The sequence below is a fragment of the Nilaparvata lugens genome, chromosome 11, assembly GCF_014356525.2.
Source record: "Nilaparvata lugens isolate BPH chromosome 11, ASM1435652v1, whole genome shotgun sequence".
NCBI lineage: Eukaryota > Metazoa > Arthropoda > Insecta > Hemiptera > Delphacidae > Nilaparvata > Nilaparvata lugens.
This window is the reverse complement of record NC_052514.1, coordinates 29,753,114-29,773,504: the sequence shown is the minus strand read 5'-3', so window position 1 is coordinate 29,773,504 and position 20,391 is coordinate 29,753,114. Positions and strand designations below refer to the sequence as shown.

Genomic DNA, 20,391 nt, shown 5'->3' with positions numbered 1-20,391 from the left:
ACCTCCTACCCTTTTAAATGTCCTGTGAATGTACGAACCACTAAATCTCCCTTTATATTTATTATCTCCCTTACATTAAACCTTCCCTTATTTTTGGTGTAATGCACATCGTTCAGCTCCAGTTTTATTTCCCATTTTCGCTGCGAGAAAACCGTCGTAATAAAGTATTTTCTAAGTCTTTAATCTGGTGAAAATGTCGTGTCGTGCTGGACACGTCCCGGCTGTAATTCAGTCTCTATTTAACGGCAGTCCTCCCGACATTTTTATCCATCAATTTGTCATCCTTATATACCTGATGGGGTGGGAGGTAAGCTCTTTGCAGCGGCAAGGTTATCCTCCCACCATTACTTGGGTCTTATCTACTGGTGCTATTCGTAAAGTGTACTGTATATTGTTAGTTTATAAAGCTATGAAATTTATCTCTCTACCGACAGGGGTTTATGGTTGGGCTACAGGATTGCTGTTCCACGTTTCCTGAATACCTAATCCAGTTTTGAATTCACTCACGTTGATATTTGTATTGAGAAAGTGCATTGATTTTGTGTAATGTTTGTTTCCTGATTCAATGAATGCGAATGTGGGATTGATTTGAATATTGTAGACTGGCAGGTAACCCGTGCTCCGCAAGAGTCTAATTATAAACTTGACCCCTTGAAATCTCGAAGAATTTCAAATAGGCCTGTAACCATCCTTGGTGAATTGAGAATCTATATGTAAAATTTCAAGTTAATCAGTGCAGTAATTCAGACATGATGATGCGTCATTCGCGAATTTCCATACCGTACGTGTGTAAGCCAGTTCTTTCCTCTATTATATAATATAGATTAACCAGTTGCCAGAATATGATATTCAAATCTTGGTAATTTCCACAACCAATCGGTAAAGAATACCAATTCTGTAAATGCAAACTTCATCATCTACCATGTATTTTAATTGTTCATTTTCATTTCTCTAAGTTTAAATCATCCTCACTTCCTTAAGAACATACTGGAATTGGTTTGGGCATTGGAATTAATGGAACTAGGGGTCTGTTTTTAGAGTTCTGATGATAAATAGCATACAATCCAAATAGAGTAATGATTTTCAAATAACTGAATCTTTAAAACTATAATGGATGTGTGAATAAAACGTTTTTGTTTCTTGATTCAATAACAATTACTGCACAAGTATACTACGAGAAGCAAATCTTTTCTTTGTCACTAAATCTTGTGACAATAATAATATATATCTTGTTTCCCAAATTATCAACCGATAGCAAACATTTTTGTTTGATTCTTTTTTATGGTTACTAAGCTATTTAAACAATTATTTTCATTTGTTGACTCAACAAAAACTACTTATCCACATCACAATCTGATGAGAAGAGACATATATGCATCCAGTTCTTATGTATTTCAACTGCTTCCCAATAACAACAATGTGTTCGTATCTTCCACTTGGTATTGAATCCCCATAGGCTTTTCCAATGTATTCCAGGTTCCCCAGTAGAAGCATGGACCAGCCTGTCTGGAATTATTGAACCTCGGGGGCTTCTCCTTGTTTCTGTTATGGTTTCCTAGCACCTATCCTAGCAATAGGAAGGAAAGAGACAGCCTGAGGGGGAAACAACTTCTCCTCTTGTTTGTGAGTCGGATCTGAGGTTGTAAAGAACTTTATAGGTTACGCTTGTCCTGTTCCCCTGTGGTTTACACGTCCGCCTTAGAATGTGGATCGATGGTACCCTGAAAGAAATCACGTTTCTCATTCACAGTTCTAGTTTTATTCTATTCATAGCGGTATGAATTTTTGTACGTGAATAACAGCTTCATGAGTTTTCCTCACGTGAATAACAACTTCATGAATTTTTCTTCTACTACTGGGCTGCAATAGAAATAGAGGTACAGTAGAACAAAAGTGACAGAGAAAACCTGGCCATAAATTGAATGCAGTAAACCAGAAGTTGACTTTGTCATTCACATTTCAAAGGATTCTTTGATTGATATCGTTCCCACCTCACTGAATATCAAGGGAGTCGGAAAATGTTATTGAATTCCCTTTTCTTTTCGACCTTTCTTTTTCCCTTTTATTACTTTCCTCTTTGAATTCACTCGTGTCATACGGTGTGCTGAGACTTTCTTTCTTCAATTTACTTACTTCTATCCTTGTTGCAGCATCACTCCCGCATGAGTGCTGCATTTCCACCACATTATTCGTTTCTCAAAAACCGGGAAACCTTTCGTCGAAACTCTTTTCCATTTGCTTATTCTTTTGAGTCTTTGAAACCCGTGTTTCTTCCTCACTACCAACCTGTTGGCGCTCTTATCAATTTAGGGGTTCCATCCTTGAGATTGTTCAGTTGTATGCTGCGTTTTGTGAATTCCATATTGTCTCGTCAAATCCAATGTATGAATTGAGAATTCTCCAATCAATTTCAAGTTCCACAATATCAATACTTATTAAACAATTTTTATTGAATCTTCAGAAGCCTGCTATAATTCAAACTTGAAAGATGTGATTTTGTAATGTTATGGTTGATCTTGTTGCACCTTGAATTTTACAAATAGCGATCATTATTACTGATTATTCTAAGTTCTTCTCGTGATATAAATTTGAACTAAGATTCTAAGTTCCTCCACTTGCATCATGGTTCATTATCAGTGATAATAATTTGGCTCATGGTGCAATAGTTTGAGATGAAAATACTGATTTGGATCAACCAAATACAAGTTTAAGAAAATCGTAAATCCGTTCACAATACTCTTTCATTAGTAGCTCATGAACTTACTCCAAGTAACAAAGTAGCAAATGTTGACCAAGTAGACGAAGTAGACTCCTTTAGGCCAAGTAGCAAAGAACCTGTGAGTTGGCGATGACATTAGCGTTCTCACTTTCTAAGTGACTCTACTCTTCTTGCCGATTCCATTGTAGGCCAGGCAAGCTTAATTGAATTGTCGCTCCAAGCCTTTCTTGCCATGCCTTTCACGTACCTACCATACGACTTGCCGAAAACTCAACTCTCCACTAAGCAAAGTTTCGCATTGCGTTTTCAAACTTTTATTTCAGGGATTTCCACCATTGTACTACTTTGGAAAATCTGTGTATTCCTCTATTGGATGAACACTATTTCATCAGTTTTAATTCACAAGTTTCTCTATTTTGTGAAAAACGTCATGTATGACTACGTTTGATAAAATATAGACGTAAAATTCTAAAATCCATCTTCAATAACCTTCATTTAAAGGTACTGTTTAGAGTTCGAGTTTTAATTTAACTATAGGCGTAAAATATTAAAATGTAACTGCAATGAAGATCATTGAACAATCTACATTGATCTTCATTTTCATGAATATTTTATAGTTCCAGTTTTAGTTCTACTGAACAGTTGATGCTCAACTCCAAACTGAAGATAAACTGCTCAACTTTTAACATGAACATTAAAAATCCAGTAAGGATTCACAAACAGGATTCATCAGCTTCATTCTAACAGTATTGATCGCAAAAGAAACGTGCATAGCCAATAATGCTTTGCTTCTCTAGCAGCCAATAACAGGGGCCAAACTAATTGATCCTAGATAATGATTAAACAATTTGATTTGTTAGGAACTGGTTAAATAGATGATTTGTTCCCAAAGCGAGTTTGGTTAAGGATGATCTTGAGAATCGTTCATAATACTGAAGTCTATACTTTGATTTAACCTGCTTCAGGACAAGGGGCATCCCCAAATGAGTCTAAATTCTAAAAAAGTTCAAATTAATGTACTGTGTTATATGACCGATTGGTAATTTCAAACCATGTTGTGAACATGGTATTTGAGATGACATGCTCCTCGTATAGTCATGTTAGAAGGGACATCAGCTCCAATTAATTAGATGAATTATGTAAATGATTTTGAATGAAAAAAATGGAAACCCTATAATAGGATCATTATAAGAGAAACACATTTGGGAAATAATGTAGATCATGTATAATTGAAAAATCTAAATCCATCAACATCATCGTAGCAACTAGAGAGTAGATGGAATGTATCCAACCAGAGAGTATAGAATGTATACATTCTATCTAGTCTCTGAAACGAACAGGTATGAGAAATTATGTTGATGAATTTCAATTGAAAAAATCTATATCCATCATTATAGGAGAAACGGATTTGAGAAATTGTACTGATGGTGATTATTATAATGAAAGTGGTGATAGAGCAGTAGCTTGGATATAATATGTTGATAGTGAGTGAGGCGAACCTCACCAGTCGCCACGCCAAGCCGAGAATTAAGCGGCGATAAACTTTAATGTGGCTCGTTTTGTTTTGCAGCGCGCAAATGCTTGCATTAAGAAAATTAACTTTCTCGAGCAGAGAACCGTATCTTGGTATATTAGGATTCACTTCATACTGTCAGTACTCCCCATAAGCAACATCAAAGCTTCCCATTCGACCAATACTGACAGTTTAAAGCAAATATCTTGGTTGAAAGATTCACTTTTAAACTGTCAGTATCCCTTGTAAATAGCATCAAAGCTTTCCATTTAATCAATGCTGACAGTGAAAGTTGCATGGGCCCGTGGCACGACACAATAGAAATGCGAAATCTCATGTTATGCAGCAGCAGCAGAGATGAAACTCATCGCTAATAGATAACCATGTACATGCAATTCGCATAAGCGTTAAAGTGAGATAAGCATTTGGATGAGGATAGGAAGATGTGAGTTGTGATAGAGGGAAGTATGAATTTAAATAGGTACGGTAGCTGGACGGAGAATCGGGGGTAATAAAAGTAGTGTTAGAATAGAATTTCAATATGAATTTAAATGGAGGAAAGTATGAATCGGAATACGTACGGTAGCTGGACGGAGAATCAAGGGTAGTAAAGATAGAATAGATGTTTATCTCATCAAGACAGTTATAAAATAAAACAGCCACACTTCCAATTAAATGATAATAGAAAGTACCGTATTATCAAGAAATCCACAACATTTTTAATTACAATACATTCAAGAATTTAGAATTTGAATAGAGTTGAAATGGGTATTAGAAGGAGGTGAACGCAAGGTTGGACGGAGAAGGATGGATCAATTTGGGATGGAAAGATTGATTGATTGAAAGAGGAGAAGGTATGTATGTCTTTTGAATTGAAAGAGTTGAAAAGGTGAGAGGAGGAGGGTGTCCTGAAACAATATTAAGATATAATTCTTTAAGGGAGATGTGAACAAATTTAGATATAAGCAACTTTGCGCTTAACGCAAAGCCAGGTCTAGTGAAATCCAAGCTCAGAAACCTTAATGTAGATAACCAGTAATAATAAATTTCAATCTCTAGAAAATCTTCCAATTATTGTGTTTATTAGTTCTTCAGGATTCTTTGAGTAGGTAGGATTGATGATAGTGAAATTTCTGTGAATTTTTAAATGTATGTAATCTTGCATACCAACAATAAATGATCATGATTAATAATAATAAATTCTAGTTACCTAGAGCACAGAGGAAAGAAACACTTTATGCTTATTCCGTGCCTAGAGCTTTGGCGATTCAAATTTTATGAAATTGAAGAAAATTGAATCAGAAGTTAGGTTGATAGTAAAATAAGGATCTTAGTAATGGAAGAGTTGCCATGTTATTATGGAGGTTAGAAGAAGTAAGTAGGAAAAAGAAAGATAACATAGAAGAAGGGAGATATGAACCTGGAATTGTGGGGGAAAGAGATAAGAAAAGGGAGAAGGTTGGTGGCAGCTTGTTTTCATTTAAATAGAAAGCTTTTTAAAGATGTACTCCATTTATTATTACTCTGCTTTCAAGGTCCCGGAGGTGCATTTTAGTGGGGCTATTAGTCCTGTCTTCTTGCCCCTTTATTTCTTTGACGCTAATTCTAAAAGTTTCATAGAAAACTACAGTATTCTCTCCACAGAAAGTGAGAAATCTGACATAACTTGAAGCTCCTAAAATGATCTATCCTTCCCTGATTGTGATAAACGTCTTCAATGATCTCATCAATGAAAGTTCATTATCACTATAACTATTTCATAGAGTAATCGGTTTTTTAATTGTAATGAAATATGCTCCATCAGTATCTTTTTGGGTTAGAGCTACTCTCAATTGTCAATAAATAAGAGGTACTTGAATTTTTTATTTTTATTTCTCGATAAAATAGGCTAAGATGAAATAATATCTATATATTTATTTATTCAATATTTAACCGTTAATATTTATGCGGTTCTGTCCTTATTTTCTGAGTAATATTCTACGTTTTATTTGCATAAATGTTTGACAAACGATTAACCGATTGTTCAGATTCTTAGCGTGACTTGACAATTCGTTGTAGGCCTTCAGGTAAATTGGCTAATTCATCTATAGAATAATAGTATCATAGGTCTTGAAAAGTTCATAGAATAAACTAATATATAACAAATTTTAACTAAGCTATATAAATAGCCATTTCCATTTATTGCAGGACATTTTGTTTCACCATCTACGGAAAGCTGGTTTCCCAGTACATGATGACCCATTAAGTCCAACAGAGTATCAAACCATCAAATTACCCCGCCATACATGTTCATTGAACACCAATGGGACTCACCTGCAACTCAATTCAATTACTGTACCATGTAACTGAATTCACCCAACATCCACACACAACCAGCCATTGATATATAGCTGTCTGTATATATATAGACCAACATATGTATCCTCTTAACCACACTTGGAATATAGTCGGTTATAATATACATAGATTCTCCAAAACGTTCATTCTCACTCTAGTGTATTCAAAATATTATGATAATTCAAGTATAATAAACGAACAGTTCAGACTCAATATGTAGACAGTACAAATATTTACAAATAAGTGGTTATAACAATTTCAAGTAGTTTTATTTTGTATGTATAGTTTTTTCCATAAAGGACGGCTAATGCATATTCACACAGATTAAGCCTAGCAAGCCAAGCCCACCTAAAGCTGGGTTTTGGGTTGTCGTCGACCACGACAGGGTAAGGATCTCAGATTGGGTAGATTTCAATTTGTCTAAAAATAACCTAAAAGATTATGTTTTAATGTGGGAGGTTGAGTTTATACTTTTTCGTACTTTTAAATGGCAATCTGTCTGTCTGTAGTTTTCTGCTCGTAAGCAGGTCCTTCTATATGGCAGCAGCCCTCCACTCTCTTAAATGGCAATATGTTGATATTATTAGAAATGTTTGATTCTTGAATAATAAAAACACAAATAATGAAAAATTATTCGATCAGCTGTTTCAGCACACTTGAAATTTGGACAAGATGAATGTCAACAATGCTTGTCGTCGTCGACTGCGGAAACTTACGCACAAACGAAAGTGCACCTTTATATGTATTTTACCACTACATAATCTTCTCTTCTCCACAGTACAAGAGATAAATAGTTATTTGTATATCTAGAGTGAAAAGTACGACTTTTTCTCCCTGAGGGAAAAGTTTGAAGCCCGAGGCGAAGCCGAGGGCAACAATTTTCCTGAGGGAGAAAAAGTATTTTTCACTCGTGATGTACACAACATTTTTCCTCCATCTACATTTTTTTATAGAAACTGCAAATAAAATCATTTTAATAACTTACGTATTGGTGACAATGTTTCCTAACAACATAACCTAAATCTTAAAACTTTAAAACCGGCCGTCTGATTGGCACTGCCGATTGCGCTATCTATCGGCTAAAGTTGTAACAATCAGCTGGGTGTTTACCAAAAATGGCTGACTCCAGATCACGCGGTTCAGATTTGAATTGCAGATCAAAAATATTTGTTGGCTGGTATTTTGGATAGAATAAGATATTTTTAAAATTGTATAAGTTTTTATCGTCTACTTATATTAAGAATATAATATCATACAAACATATATTTCATGAGTTGATCAAATTTCTGGTTGTGGTATTGAATTCAGTTGACTCAATGACAGACACCTCTTTATGCTTTCTCATCTGAGCTTAGACCTTCTAACCTATTATAATGTGAGTTTTTAAAATAGAGATGCTTCCCATGTTATTTAAATGGAGTCACTTTTACTCCCTAGGGAGTTTTTCTGTTTTTTACTACCGAGGGCGAAAAAGTGACACTTTAGTATTATGTTTCAGGGAGTAAAGTAAGTACTTTAGCCAGTAGGTGGAGGAAAAATAATATTTTTGTCATAGTCATTCAATATCAGCTGTTTTACATCAATGAAATCAAGCCGGTAAACAGCTGATTGTAGAACAAATAAACATATGATTCTCATTACAGCATACTATACTGTAATAAAAACATATGTTTTCTTTACAGTCGAGTATGTTTCCTATAGTGAGGTCCACGTTATAATGACAGTATTTGATCAACTTTGGTTTTGCTATCCTTGTCTATCATTCGACATAACCGGTGGTACTATCCTTTTCTAGGTCCTCAACGATGCCAATTATGTTTTTGACAGTGTGGAAATATTGAATTGAATTGAATTGAATTTATTTCAGCAAAATTTACACAATTTACAATAATATTTCAACAGAGCAAATACACAACTTGAGATATGTAATACAAATAATACTACAGTATTAATACCTTATCCTATTCCCTATAATATATATCTATATTATATTTATGATAATAATATTCCTAGTTTAATCCAGTTCAACAATGTTTTATCATATATTACTGTGGTATAACTTATCTTATTGCACCTATCCCAAGTGGATTCACTCTATTTAATGAAATATAAGATCCCACATAGACCTTTTTGGCCTGTTCGTGGGTCAATGAGTCCAGTACTGTGTGATTAAATAAAGTATACATTTTTTCCCGATTGAACTTAAGAGAAAAAGTTTTTTTCAATTTCATAATCGCACACACACACACACACACACACACACACACACACACACACACACACACACACACACACACACACACACACACACACACCACAGACACGTTGGTCATCACAAGGTGAACCGCTAGGCAAAAGATATATTGATTGGGACAAAGAGAATATCAAAAACATTAGAAGTAACCAATATCCTATTGATAAATAGATTGAAGTAGCCATTCACATTGATCTTCATTCAGCGTTTTTATCCAATTTGTAATTATTGATTTATCTTTTCTAGATTATTATGACAAAAAATAGTGTAAATTACTCGGACGTGAATGTCTTTTGCAGTGCTCGGCTAACGCCTCGACTAGAAACATCATTCTCGCCTGCAAAACGGCCCTTCCCGTCCTTGTGACTTAAGATACTATTAAAGTATTGGTCTTTTCAATACTGTATATGGATATCATCAACTACAACACCTTTACTACAACACAGAAATTCAGAACAAAAACACAGGCATATAACGGCAGTACTGCATATAGATTTTCCATTAACGAAGCCAACTGGCATTTAATCCAGTGGCTAAGGTTACTGCTGCATTGTGGGCTGTGGGCCTCCTATATTGTTGGCTGCATAACAGCTGTTGCCTAATTGAGCCCAGGGAGGCAGATTACAATGCGAATTTGTTATTAATTTGGCGCATACGGGCACAGATTTCGTTGCTGGTCTCGTGTCCTATTCATTATTGTCCTATTCATTCATTTATTGTTCAGCGCCAAAGCAAGATATAAGCTATACGCTAAATTTAGATATAGTGTCACACAGCGGCAGAGCACTCATTGTTTCTACATCAGCAATCAATGATTTTGGGATTTCTGCTTTTGTTAGCATGGGGTAACTACAGTGTAATTCACTACATACTGTCAGAAATCCATTCGAATAACTTCATTACTTTCCCATCTAACCAGTGCTGACAGTGATTGAATTTCACTTCAGTAGTGCTAGTGCTCTCACTATTATTTATTCATTCAGGTTAAACTCCGTTGTGGTTTCATTGAGAGTTGGATTCAATGAATGGCCAGAGTTCGAATTCGAGTTTCAAATGTTGTACCTCCATTGAGAGTTCAAAGAGTATGAATGGACGAAACTTGAATTTTGTATTGAGTGTTTCCATTGAGAGGTGAATAGAATCGATGAAGGGAACTCGAATGCTACGTTCAGTTTCATTGATAGTTGCGTAGAATAATTGATGGAAATTTGAATCCAAATTTGGAGCTTTGTGTTTTGAAGCGTGGTTGCTATTGTTGTACTGGTCAGGGGTTTCATTCCAATTTTGTCAATTAGTGATTATAATATCTCTCTAATTTACCACGAACATTTTATAGTGTTATGTCGTAATCTTAGTTATTAAAGATGAACACGAGAAATTATATTGAACTTCTTCAATCCAAGTTGTAAGACGACGTAAGAGTTAGAGATGAACAATAATTTTTTTGGAGAAATTGGAGAATTTTAATAACACATCGAAAAAACAATAATTTTTAGTGAGTAAATGAAGATTTTTCATAACACATCGATAAAAAATAACATTCACACAAGATAGGTTCATTCAAATAGTTCACATTATTGTTCTGAGTAAAAATGTCTTAATTCAGTAAACAGTATGTAGTTTTTTCATTCAATAGTTCGAAATCTTCACTCAAGTTTTCACTCAAATCCACTAAATCTTGCAGTATTCAACTGTAGTAGCTAATGTAACCCCATTGTAATTATTATCACATCCATTTGTTGCTGTTATCAGTTTTTATTGTGGTAGAGTTTATTGTTCGGGAAACTCATTAGTCAAAACAATGAATAATGCACATCATTAAGATACACAGTATCACCACTTCACATTAGTGACTCAGTGTCATCCTTTCACACATTTTTGTGTTTCTAACTGGAAAATTGAAAAATAGTAATCTCATACTCTTTAGTTTCTGTAACAATTGATCAATAAAGTTTATATAAATAAAGAGACGGGTAAAAACACAACCTGTAGTCTCAGTAGCAATCAATATCAGCTTAGTTTCAGGAAAAATTTTCAATAAATTTAAATAAATGAAGAAACTGGTAAAAACACGACCTTTAGTTTCAGTAACAATTAATCTAAGCTTGTTATTTGTTATGGACTAATTAAAAACTTTTCCAATGCTCTCAGGGATATTTGAAAAAAACTACAAACAAAACAATATAAATGACATGAGTTTTCATCTTGTGGAACTTAGACCCATGGAAACCATAAACATTGATTAGTTCATGTCAGGTCTGCCAATTGCGCAGTACATATGACTCTCGAACTCCCTGAAAACTGCCTGCCTTTGGCGATTAAAGTTGGACGGACAAAACGCAATTTATTTGTTCATGCATAGACTAATTCGCATAACATGCAATAAAAAGTGAGGAACAAAAATGTAGGGGAGGATACGGAGGAAGGGAAGAAGGGTTAAAAATGGAGAGGAGTTGATGGGAAGTGGAGAGACATCAAGAGAGAGATCGAGAGAGCTACTGAAAGAAGTTGGAGAATTCTAAATGTGATAATTTGAGATTAAAGAAAGATAGATAGAGAGAGTAAAGAAATATAATGTTGTAAAGAGCGGAAAATACATGTGAAGAGAGCTACAGAAGGAAATAGGTTGAAGGACTTTTTGTAAAAATGAAGAATGGAGAGATAAAGAGAGAGCGAGTGAGAGTGAAATAGATTTTGTTTGAAAAACAGGATAGTATCACATTTACAAGTATCATTATCGTATATATGAAGAAAGAGAGAGGCAGAAGGTAGAGAAATGAGATTTGAAGGAGTGATGAGAGTTTGCGATGAGGCAAGTTCGATACGTAGAAGGAAAGAGGATAAAAAGGAAAAAGAAGAGAGTGATAATATTTGAAGAGAGAGAAGAGAAGTGAAGCAGCTTCATAAGGGAATAGAGTGAGTGAATTGAAAGAGGAAAATATTTCAAGTGAAATTCTACGTACGTGATAAGAGGAGGGTTGTAAGCTGCGAGGGTGTGGGAAATTAAATACTAGTGGTCGACAATAAAATGTGGGGAGTGCCCATGTGGGAGAAAGTGAGAGAGACCACTAGAAGGAGAGAGGCTGGTAGAGAGAGAGAGACCACTAGGAAGAGAGAGACAGGTAGAGAAAGATAGAGTGAGAGAGTATTTATGTTAGAAAGCATAGTGGCGATGCATGACCGCGTACAGCAGTTCAATGTCGTAAAGCTAAATTACTTTCAGCCAGTTTTTTATAAACAGAAGTTTGGTGCAATTCCATTGAGAAGACATCCGACAGGCACGCTATTGCATGCATAGCGGCCAATTTGGTATTGCACGTTAAACATGCACGAGATCAGAGCGAGAGGGTGTGAGTATGAGTTGGTCGAGAAAAAGGGTAAGAATTCCTATCAATGTTATCCAAAATACTCTACACATAATGAAAAGGTTGTAGGGAGTAGCATGACATAGGAAGCATTATGAGGAAGGAAGCTTTTATCAACCCTCAAAACTGATATGTGGAGAATTTACATAATGGGTAAGAGCTAGTGCATTGTTTATCGGAATAAGATATGATAGGAATTTTTAGGGAGTGTTTCTCATTTTTAGGAGTTTCTTAATCCATTAAAATTCCGATTCAGATATTAGCTATTTCAGTATGTGGCATTCTTCATTTTATAATTTTTGCTACAAATACTGAAAAATTAACACCAATGCCGAGCTGCACCAATATATTTTCTGATCACAGAACAAAGTGCTTCATGTATCATGAACTAACTTTGCAATAAATTTTTGACATCCAATTCTAATGGATTCTTTTAAATCGTAAATTATGACGCTTTCCAAGATTATTGTTTGGTTCTGAGCAACTCTTTCTCTCACTTGTTCTCTCTTTGTTTTGCTGAGGATGATTTCCACTTTAGCCCCTAGGGCTTATTCGACGATAATAGTGATGTATAGTGATGATGATCTTTGGCGAAATGATCTGCAGTTTAATCCTTGTTTGATTAGAATAACTCCAGGTCCCATGACAAATATCGAAACCATTGCAAAACCGTTGCAAATACTTCTGTCTCTAGTGTCTCTTCCAGTATGTTTAATGGCAGTATTTGATTAACATTGGTGGTGCTATCCTCGTCCATCATTCGACAAAGCAGATATCCTTTTCTAGCTCCGCAACGTTGCCACATCGTTTTTAACAATGTAGGAATATAATTCATTAACAAAATATTCCATCTCAATATCATGAAAATTTATTATTTAATAATTGAAATTATATTTTCTTAATGAATAAAATACGAGATAATTATCTCGTATAATTGATTAACAAGAATAAACAGTTGAAATTACGTCAGATATATTGTTATCTGCTATGCTCTATAGAAGTCAATGGTAAGACAGAGAATCGAGAACGATGAAACCTATCTTTCTCCTCTGCCAATTATAACGTGGATCTCATAATAAAATGCCTGTTAGCCTTTTGAACTCCAACGCCTGTTGTCATTGTACTGGAATATGCAAAGAGATAGGAGGCAAAATGTTGTTACTATGTGTTCTGTGAGACGCTTTTCGGCTTTTGCTGCCAACAAGTTGACTCAACTCGAACTGGCCGGAAGGGAGTGATTTCGCGACATGATAGCAAGCAGTTTGCTGCCAGCTGTTAATAAACAAGTTGAAATGGTCAAGTTCAAGTAGAAACAGCTTGTGCTTATCTGCTCCTCTATTCTGTAATCCCGACATGTCGCCCCCTGTGACTTTCATGTGTTGGTCCTTTAGAATGAACTTTGAGTAAACTGCCTCAACCCTAAAGTTGGTCAACTCTAGTTTGCTATCAAGTTTTGAATCATAGTTTCCTATTGAATACACTGGTCACGGCTAGAGTTGATGGACTGTCAAGTTTTCATTCCAAATAGGATTCTCCACCTCCAGAAAGTTTGAAAGAGTTGTATTTCGTAAATAAAATAAGGTGTGAAATGTACGCAATCTGATGTCATTTATCATTTATCATTTATTCGTGGACATAATCACAAATCATATAAATATGATTAGGAAGGAACAACAGGCTTGGCCCAAATCTATTCCATTCCCAAATTTTGATAAATTAATAAAATGTCCAAAAAATAGGTTATGTTTCTACTGTAAAACATTCTAGTTCAATTTTCGTTCAAAAATGAATATAAGCTAAACATTTGAATTTAGAGAAATCAAAACACCAAACTATATTTAAATATAACACTTAATTATCACTTCTTATTGATGTCATCGTTATTTTCCTATCATTTAAAACGTTACACAGTTTAATATTGGACGGATGAACATTTTACAATCAGTATGCTATAGAGTCAACTGGTTTAAAGGGAATGTAGTTAATGAAATATTATATTTATAAGAGCGAAAAAGGACTTATACAGTACATTTGTAATAATTCATTCTGAATGGAATTCAATTGATAATCAACTCGTTCCTAGTACAGTAATATATGTTGATGTTCCATCACATCCATAAATTCGTTCTTAATAAGCTTTAATATAATAAAGATATAATCATAAGAAAAAGGTTGGCTTTTTTGATCTTCAACTCAGGTAATTCAACCTGATAATTTTGACTTAGCATATTTGGGTAAGTGTTTTAATAGCTGTTTGGTTCACCATAAATATAAATCAGCGTTAATTACTATTAAATTACTATTACAAAAGATTGAAACAAAGTAGGCTGTAGGGTTGTGTGATCCTTGATAACTGGGTTTTCTGTAATACTGATGTTTCTTGGCTATGACCTTATTCATGTTCAATGCTCAACACTAACCGCTTTCCATATTAACTCTACTCTGATACAGTCCGTGCAAGTTGAATGAATGAATCCCATTTCAGCTAGATACTTTCAAAACCTCCATCAACCTTCGCCACGGCTCTTTCTCTCAGGAACAAGTTAGTCCGTGATGAGAGTGCCTGAATATTTCATCCGGACTCCTTCCGGAGTTTAAATGGGACTAGGTTTTTATCTTAAATGTATGAATGGAGACCTCCCATTTAGTCTAGCTTCATCTAAGCTTCTTCAATTTTCTTTTCCTTCTTCAACCTGCTTTTCTCTTCATTCTAATTTATTTTAATATTTCAGAGAGCATAGACAAGATTTGAATTATTCAGAGTGCTCGCATCAAAACTGAGGGGCTTTCACCTCAAGGAAATGTCGGTAGTCTGTTTCTTTCTCGTTTTTTAGAGTATTTTTGCTGTCTGCGCCAAAAGAACTCTTTTCGGTGTATTCAGACATTCAATAGACTGAGAGATGTTTTCAGTGGAGTGTCGTGACAAAAAAGTGAGACATGAATAAATGAATATGTTGACTGTATTTAGATGAAGTGCAGACGATGTATTGGACGGTGCGATGCAGTATTATTTGATTATTTTTTAAAATTTCTGCTATACTGAACTCAATCACTGGGAAAAGCGATCCATCAATTTCCAAGAATATACACCTGTATATATTTCTCACATCAGAATTATCAATTTATAATGTATTTTCTTGTTATTTCATGAAGGGGTAAAATTCATGATTCATCTAATAATCATCATAATCATCAATTACTAATCATCAATAATCATCATTATCATCACCCATAATCATCAATTTTGGTATCGTATCACTTTGATAATTCATTACTTCTCCCAAGATTTACTTAAAATATGATTTACCTTTGTAAGGTACAATTTTACTCGAATCCTTCCAATATCTAATAATTATGAGAACTCCTATTTTCATATTTTAAAAATTTGGTAGTAAAAGAATTTCGTACTTTGCATTTGTATCATTAACCAATATCTCCAAATTCAATTCCCAGCTACTCCAGTACGTACACTCTAGTACAAATCGTTCCATCCCTATTCCTCAGAACGAACTGGTCATTTTATTTGTTTATCCAATGTGATAGGACTAGGACACTCCAATCCTTCCGGTTCATTTTGTTCTCTGCAGTCCAGAAATTGTTGCTCTGCGTCACGCTCTCCATTCCAATATCAACGCTTTTCCCATTACATCACTTTTCTAGTTTTTCCCTCCGGATCTTTGTTTTCTCGTTTCTCCTCTATTTCAAACAGTGTCTTCCCTCTATATTTCCCAATCCTATCTCCCATTTTTCCCTTGTTATATTTACCCCATTCTTTTTCCTATTTTCCTCTCTATTTCTCTCATTCTTTCCCCTATTTCTGTTTTCTTCTCGATCCAACCGACTCAGCACACTTGAAGACCTCTTCAGAGATTCTTTGAAAACAATCGCAATTGTGAGTCACGTTCTGAATGGGTTTCACACGTGAGAATTCCACATACATGTCTGCTTATGAGGGTTGGTGTCAGCAGAGCTGCCTATCCATAGCTAGCGGGTTTCCTCTCTGCAACGAGACTGACGTGTCTACTGGTCGGAATACTGATGATGGACTACCCGCAATCCGTGCTGGATTTCTATGTCTTACATTTTAATCCCCTTCTAATGGCTTTTCTCTCCTTCATTTCTCCATTATGCTCTCTGTTTCTCATTATATTTGAAGCTTATAACTACTTTTCTTTCACCTCCCTTACTGTCCCTGTGTTCTTCTATGTTACCCCTCTCAACCGTCTCATCATTTTACTGTGATCTTCATTTTTATCCCGATTTGCTCTTATTCTTCAGCATCTTACATAATTTGCACCGCCTTTTCTTCCCTATTGTCAATTTCTCCCTAATTGTCATGAACTCAATTACATCTTCTACAACTCAACCTCGGCTTCCTCTATTTCTTCAAATCTCTGACTTCTGTCTTTTTCCTTATCATTTTAATCCATCTATTCTAGAAACCCTCTTTTTTGCATTTTCTATCTTCTCTCAATTTTATTTCCTGATTTCCTTCTTGTGCTTCTTATACTTATCGTTCTACGAATACTTCATACTAAATCCTCTCTTTTTCAGTACTACATTTTACCTTCTCTTTCATATGCTGTTTGTCTCTCCTGCACAATACTGTTTTCGATTTCACACTCTCTGTTTTATCTCTCTCTGTTTTTTACTCTCCCTTTTTCCTGCTCTTTCTTCTCAATGTTTCATTACTTCCTAATTGGTTTATATCTTTCTTTTCCCAAAACAATTACTCTTCGTAATCTTGAAATCCTAGTCCCTGTTCTTCTCTTTCCATTTCCCTCTGCTCAATTCCAATATGCTTGTTTTCTCCTCTCTCATAATTTTCTCCTCGTTCCTTCCCTTGTTCTTATTTTTCCTTTTCTATTTTCCAACCTCCCCTTTACTTCCTCGTCTTCACCTTTAATTCACTCCCTCTCCACTCGTTCTCCTTCCCCTCCTCCTCCTCCTCATCCTTCTCCTCTTCTTCTTCTTCCTCCCCTTCCTCCTCCTCCTCCTCCTCCTCCTCCCCTCCCTCATACTCCTTCTCCTCCTCTTCTTCATCATCCTCTTCTTCATCCTCCTCCTCTCCTCCTTCTCCTCCTCATTCCCGTCCTCCTCTTCTTCATCCTCCTCCCCCTCTTCCTCCTCCTCTCCTCCTCCTCCTCCTACCCTATCACTCCTCCTCATACTCCCCCTCCTCCTCCTACTCCTCCTCCCCCTACCCATCCTCTTCATCATCCTCCTCCTCCGCTCCTTCTCCTCATTCCCCTCCTCCGCTCCTTCTCCTTATTCCCCTCCTCCTCTTCTTCATCCTCCTCTCCCTCTTCCTTCTCCTCCTCCTCCTGTAGTGTCACGTCGCTGTTTGCGTACGGGATTTGCATAAATTTAGGTCCAGCTCATGTCGATGTCACTCTATAGTGAGACACTGTCGTACGTTGAACTGTCAGCATCTCTATCAAATAACACCGATGCTCCGCATTCAACCAATACTGACAGTTTGAAGTGAATTTCACCACAGTTTAGGCCCTGCAGTATTGAGAGATAGGAAGCATTGGTGTTATTCATAAGGAATACTGCCAGTTTAAAGTGAATTCATTGTATAGGGACTGCAGTATTTAGGGATAAGGGTGGCTGCTAACACTTGTTTACAGTGGCATCCATCGTCCATTCAGATCACATTGTTCCGTGCTATTTGCTGGCAAATCCCGACGCAGGCCTGATCGAGTTTGGTCGCCGCCCTTGAATTCCTAACTAGAAATTGGCGATGAATCATGAACGAGAATATGTCAAATCAATCTACACTTCTTATGTCCATAGGATGAGAAACAACGTTAACTTTCGAATTGTTGATAAAGACCGAATGCTATTTTGGGATTATGAAGTCATTTTATATCCATCAAAATCGTGTCTCCATTACTTGGGCTAATTTTATCATCATATTACTAAATTTTCTTCTTTTTTTTGGTCATGTAACAGTAGTATAAGAGTGTAAAGTGCTTGTATGAAAATAGATTATCGGCATGCATAAATCAAATGACTTATTGCAGTTTTCAACCGTATTCTTCTGAGAACTCAAGACAGTCTTAAATGCTATCATGATCCTCATTTCTAATGTCTTCATTTTGATATCAGAAAGATAATTGTCCCAATTGGTGACATTATTTTCTTGCAGAGAGAAGTTATTCTGAATTGTATCTCTGCAATTAATATTGTTTTAGAATACTGTGATTGACATGACGGTTAATTATAACACATTGTAACAGGTATCTAAATTGATATCTTCATAGTATAAAATATACTCTTTAATCTGTACACTATTTATCAGGCCAATATCTATTCTCTACACTATTTCTTTTTCCTACAGTTACCTTGAAAAGTGGCCATTCCTGCACTGATTACAGAACGCAAAGAATCACTTTTCCGCTCTAGTGCTGGAAAATTTTTTTCTGCACTCCAGATTTGCAACATGGTAACACAAAATAGTTAGTAGGTTATATGGAGCACCAGTGCAGCAAAATCAAAATGAAGTTGGTAACTGTGACTGTGGTGCACGTTATAATAATATTGAGGCGGTGGATGACACCCACCACATCAGTGACAGCCGCTCCTTCATTCATTTACTACTACATTATTATTAAATTTTAAATAAATCAAGGTTTTTATTAATAATAAAATTACACAGAAAAACATTTGATGCATTTCAGGGAATTTTACCCATAATTACCCACTTTTCATATTCAATGGTAACTGTAGGAAAAATTTAATGTGAAATACGTGCGCAAAGTTCCTCTGCTGCACTCAAGAAACCATTCCGCCCTCGCCTACGGCTCGGGCGTAAACGTTTCTTTCGATGCAGCAAACTGTCACTTTGCGCACTAGTTGCACAAATAACTATTTTAGTGTCGGTCCCAATATTCTTGTATCTTTGTTGCAGTGCCGACTTCATGTTAAAATGATCATGTTGAAGTTTATTTTAGTTTTTCCTTGGAAAAATATAGTTTTAATTGTTACGTTGATCTCAATTTTCTAGAAAATTGATAATTCCAACTTTCACCACGATTCTCTTCTCTTCTGTTTATTTCCTCTAGACTAGTTCAATCGTCATTGTTATACGGAAAGATGATAGCTCCAATTGTACTTATTCACTTCTCTTATGTTTCTTTGCCCTTGGCTAAGTAATCCCAATTTTCCTACCCTATTTCCTAGCAAGATGATAGACTCAATCGCTATCACGATACTCAAATGTCTTCTTTTCTGTTTCTTTCCCTTAGTTTAAGTTTATCCTTTTCCCTATGCTATTTTCTAGCTAGACGATAGTCCCAACTGTTACCTCCATACTTAACTACTCTTCTCTTCTGTTTCTTTCCCTTGATTCATTATCATTCCCTGTCCTATTCTAGAAAACCGATAATCCCAACTGTTACCACAATACTAACTCTCCTCTCTTCTGTTTTGTTTGTCTTAGGAAGAAGATAGAATCGCTAGGCAGGATGACGCAAATGACGCAGGAGGAGATAATGTCGTCGACGAAGACGGTGGTGCAGGGCCTGGAGGCACTCAAGTCGGAGCACGCCAGCATGCTGGGTGGACTGACGGCTGCCAGTGTGGAGCTGACCGTCAGTGCGGTGGAGAGAGCGCAGCTGGCCGTCGAGAACAGTGTGCTGCTCGAGAAGCAGGGACTGGTGCAGAAGTCGCTCGACATGATTGAGCTGGGGCTCGGAGAGGCACAGGTGAGATCAAAATGCACACAATTACTTATATTTCAATTGTTGAAATTATTGACCGAGCGAAGTGAGGTCTAAGATTCAAGTCCACGGATTTGCCATTTCTCCACAAGTATTTCAAGCCCAGATGATGATGAAAATATATTTATTTAAAAAGGCAGCTCTCCACAAGTATTTCAAGCCCAGATGATGATGAAAATATATTTATTTATTTACATAAACAACTCTCCACAAGTATTTTGAATGTTTAAATGTTTATATGTTGCGCATTTATGGCGAAACGCGGTAATAGATTTTCATGAAATTTGACAGGTATGTTCCTTTTTAAATTGCGCGTCGACGTATATACAAGGTTTTTGGAAATTTTGCATTTCAAGGATAATATAAAAGGAAAAAGGAGCCTCCTTCATACGCCAATATTAGAGTAAAAATCTGACTATAGAATTGTTCATCATAAATCAGCTGACAAGTGATTACACAGATGTGTGGAGAAGCCA

The 20,391-nt window shown here is 35.9% G+C and overlaps 1 protein-coding gene across 29 annotated transcripts in view; it reads left to right on the top strand.

The window, feature by feature from the left end:
• Positions 1-20,391, top strand: part of LOC111053197 (kinesin light chain) — a 168,291-nt gene that overhangs the window by 94,077 nt on the left and 53,823 nt on the right. For all 29 annotated transcript variants that reach the window (XM_039438088.1, XM_039438089.1, XM_039438090.1 and 26 more), the window contains one exon: positions 19,636-19,900. In XM_039438088.1, the coding sequence (XP_039294022.1) occupies positions 19,636-19,900 (265 nt within the window). The remainder of the gene's footprint in view (positions 1-19,635; positions 19,901-20,391) is intronic.